Source organism: Echinops telfairi, unplaced genomic scaffold (assembly GCF_000313985.2).
Source record: "Echinops telfairi isolate 266 unplaced genomic scaffold, ASM31398v2 ScPeMD7_2291;HRSCAF=2852, whole genome shotgun sequence".
In the NCBI taxonomy this organism is placed as follows: Eukaryota; Metazoa; Chordata; class Mammalia; order Afrosoricida; family Tenrecidae; genus Echinops; species Echinops telfairi.
Genome location: NW_022106189.1, coordinates 20,633,975 through 20,637,362, shown reverse-complemented (window position 1 = coordinate 20,637,362; position 3,388 = coordinate 20,633,975). Strand labels below are relative to the sequence as shown.

The window sequence follows — 3,388 nt, the reverse complement described above, 5'->3', positions numbered from 1 at the left end:
CCAAGGGGTCACAACCCACAGATTGAGAACCACTGGTCTATGCAGACCACTGCGTGACCCTCTCTGTGCCCTCGTTCTTTATCTCTCAAAGGGACCACAGGAGCCGCCTGGGAGAGGGGTGGCTACATGGAATGAATTTACATAGAGAGTGCCTGGCCTCAGAGGAAGAACTGGGGGTGGGCGGGTCCCCTCACCATCAACACTGCGAAGTAGGTCAGATGGTTGCACAGGCAGGACGTCTGGGTCTCCTTCCTGAGGGTCTCACACCCAGCGTCGCTCCAGCTCCCTGGGCTGCTCCCTGAGGGGGCAGCAGGTGGCTCGGATCAAGGCCAGTTCCCAAGGACACCCCTGAAGACAGATCCCTAGTGGGCCATCCATCCCTCTCTTCCAAGGCCTCCTTCTTGAAGGCCGTCTCCCTTGGATCATGTCCCACCCCCACCCTGCAGGACTCATTTTCTCCTCCAGATAGCTGCCCAGCCCAGAGCACTCCTCAGTACTCACAAGTCGGGTGTTCCACCCAGAATACACACTGTAGGGTCACATTGTTCTGTAGGGACACAAAAGGAGGAGATTGGGTCCCACGACAGTCCACCCCTTCGTAAAGGTCCAGGCAGGAGCAGCTGGACTCAACAAGGCAATCTATTGCTAAGGATCCGAGGGGTCGGCGGGAGGGGTGGACAGGAGGATGTGGCCCAGCCAGGGCCCCTCTCCCCTTGGATGGGTTTCCTCATACTCACGGGCTGTGGCTGGTGCTGGAAGGTGAGAACCACAGGCTCCGAGAGGTTGACTGCTCTGGTGTTCGGCACAACAATACCCAAGACCTTCTCGCCCAGCACTTGGCTGGAATTCTTGTCCTGGATATATGGGGTTGGGAGAGGAAAGCAGAGAGGGGCTCAGGGCGGAGGGAAAAATGGCACAAGGGGCCCCTAGGCTCCCCAGCACATTTCTCTGAGACCCTGAGGCTCCCTGGGGAAACGACCCTTGCCCTTGCAGTCATCCCCCTGTAGTGAGAGCTGCATCGAAGCCCTTCTCCCAGGGAGATGTTCCCGTTATGTTTCTAGTCCTGACTGCACACAGAAAGGCTCTGACCCCTGAAGGCTAGGGCTTGGCCACGCGCCTGGCTTCCGTCTCTCCATCAGCCACCCTTCTCTGCAGGGGAGGACACGAGGGGAGGCCCTACCTGGAACAGGGCCTGGCTACTGAAGTCCACCAGGAGGAGCCTCTTCTCAGCCTGCACCCTCCGGCCTTTCGCCCCCTGGAGTAGCGCGCCGGGCAGCAGCACCGAGTATTCCAGCACCTCGCTCTGCTCCTTCTGCAGAATCACACACAGACCTTTCAGGGCTTGGCCAGAGGCACAGCCAGCCCCCAGACACTGCCTCGAGGGGCTGCCCGCGCAAGGCCGTCCCGTCCAGGAAGGCCGGCTGACTCGCCCCTGCCCACTGCCCCTCTCCCTCCTCGGCACCAGCTCTGTTGGGGGACCTGTGGGTAGAGCCCAGACTGCTTCCTGTCAGGGGCCTCAGACCCCAGCCCTGCCCATAGCACCTGGCAGGGTGGGCAGCAAGAGTAGCTCATGGGGCTTACTCCACGGAACACGGACGGGCATTTGGGGATTCATCTTCCATTTGCAGGGTGTGTCCCGGGAGACCATGGGGCTAAAACCTGTCTTCCCGCCCAGTTCAGTCTCTATCTCTGGGTTCTCAGCACAAGGGGGCAGCCGCTGAGGACCAAAGGGTAGTCTGGGGGCCTCTCCACCCGTCCACCCCACAGAGCACCCTGGACAAGACCCAAGACAGTACTGCACTCCTATGGGCCCGAGTCTGTGGCCTGGCTGGGCTGAGCCCTGACCTCCTGCCGGGAGTGGAGGTGCAGGTTCTGGAGGCCAGCCCCAGGCTGGAGCTTCCACACCGTGGCATTGACCCTGTCCTCCTGGAAGGACACCCTGTCCCCGGTGAACCTCAAGGAGGTCAGCTTGGACTCCAGGCTCTGCAGCTGCCTGCAGGGACAAGAGAGAAGCGGTGACTGTTGGGGGGCGGGGGGGACGTGGACGGGTGGCTGGGCATGGAGAGGGAGCCAGGGGAGAAGAGACTGGGGCAGACTTATAGGGAAGAGACAGAGGGAGGGGAGGTGGGGCAAGGGAGAGATAAATGGTGGGAGGGGGGCATGAAAGACAAATAGCCGGGAAGGCAAGACTGACTGGGGGGCAGGGGCAGGAGGCAAGGCAGGAGTGATGGACAGAACAGGAGAGGCCTGATCTTAGAACGGCCCCGTTCCGCCTGGGCTGACCTACTTGGACCCGGACACCCCTCCCCACCTTGGGGCTCAGTTTGCTGAGCTCTAAAATGGGCCAGCCGGTCTCTCCTTGACTTGGGAAGGGCTTTGGGTGGAGCCTTCTGGGGTGGCTGAGTGGGGGTGGGTGGGGTGAATGGATGGTTTTCTTGGGCACTCCGATGGGGGAGGGGCTTGGTCTGGGGGGTTATGTGTGGGTCTTCCCGGAAGACGAGGAAAGAGGAGCCAGAGAAGCTCAGAGCAAGTGGCAGCCCAGCAAAGGCTTCCCGCCCACCCACCGGGGCTGAGCCAGGTCTGCTGCAGGTGGCTGCAGGTGGCTCCAGGCAGGGCAGCCCAGCCCCCAGCCGCCGGACTCACCGCAGGGCAGAGGTGGCCGCAGGCTTCCTGGGGCTCTTCCTGGGATGCTGCAGAAGCTGGCTCAGCAGCTGGAGGTCCCTCTTCAGCTCACAAATGTCCACCGAGGCATTATGGGAGGCCTTGTGGGGGGGCTCTGGGAGAGGGAAACAGGCCGGCTGTCAAGAGCTGTGGAAGGAGGCACTGGCCCACCCTGTGTTCCTCCCAGTGAAGCCTCACCAGGACCCCAAGGATTTTACCCCCAGTCTACAGAAGAGGAAACTGAGGCCCAGAGGGATGGCAGCGACTTGCCTATGGTTACTGGAGAGGGCCCTGACAGCACCTCCAGCCTGGCAGGAAGGAGAGGGCAGGGGAGAGAGGGGAGGGGCATGGCTTGCCGGGCACCCCTCCCTCTGTCTGCAGCCCAGGGTCTGGCCAGGCCTGGAGGCATGCTGGGGGGGTTGTATGGTGGCTCAGAGGCTCCGTCCCTACCCGGGGCTGCAGACCGGGGTTCTCCAGAGGCCCAGCTGGGGCACCAGTGAGGTGGGCAGACTGGGAGGGCCTGCAGGCTATGTGGGGAGGGGGCAATGCCTGTGTGATCAAGGCCCGGAGCAGGTGCATCTTCTGAACCCATCAGCCAGGAGACCTGGCTTTGGGAGCATTGCAAGCATCTGCTCATAATTTAAAGAACACTCCAGGGCCAGACTTGGGGAGAGAAAGGCCAGTGTGTGACTTGGCTCAACTTTGCCCCAGTGTGCCGGGGTGGGGG

At 62.0% G+C, this 3,388-nt stretch overlaps 1 protein-coding gene across 7 annotated transcripts in view; it reads right to left on the bottom strand.

Moving 5' to 3' along the window:
* Positions 1–3,388, bottom strand: part of ADGRG1 (adhesion G protein-coupled receptor G1) — a 42,769-nt gene that overhangs the window by 7,539 nt on the left and 31,842 nt on the right. For all 7 annotated transcript variants that reach the window (XM_045293748.1, XM_045293745.1, XM_045293747.1 and 4 more), the window contains 6 exons: positions 2,644–2,776; positions 1,846–1,993; positions 1,181–1,312; positions 738–854; positions 502–547; positions 195–298 (listed from right to left, as the gene is read on the bottom strand). In XM_045293748.1, coding sequence (XP_045149683.1) covers positions 195–298; positions 502–547; positions 738–854; positions 1,181–1,312; positions 1,846–1,993; positions 2,644–2,776 — 680 coding nt within the window. The remainder of the gene's footprint in view (positions 1–194; positions 299–501; positions 548–737; positions 855–1,180; positions 1,313–1,845; positions 1,994–2,643; positions 2,777–3,388) is intronic.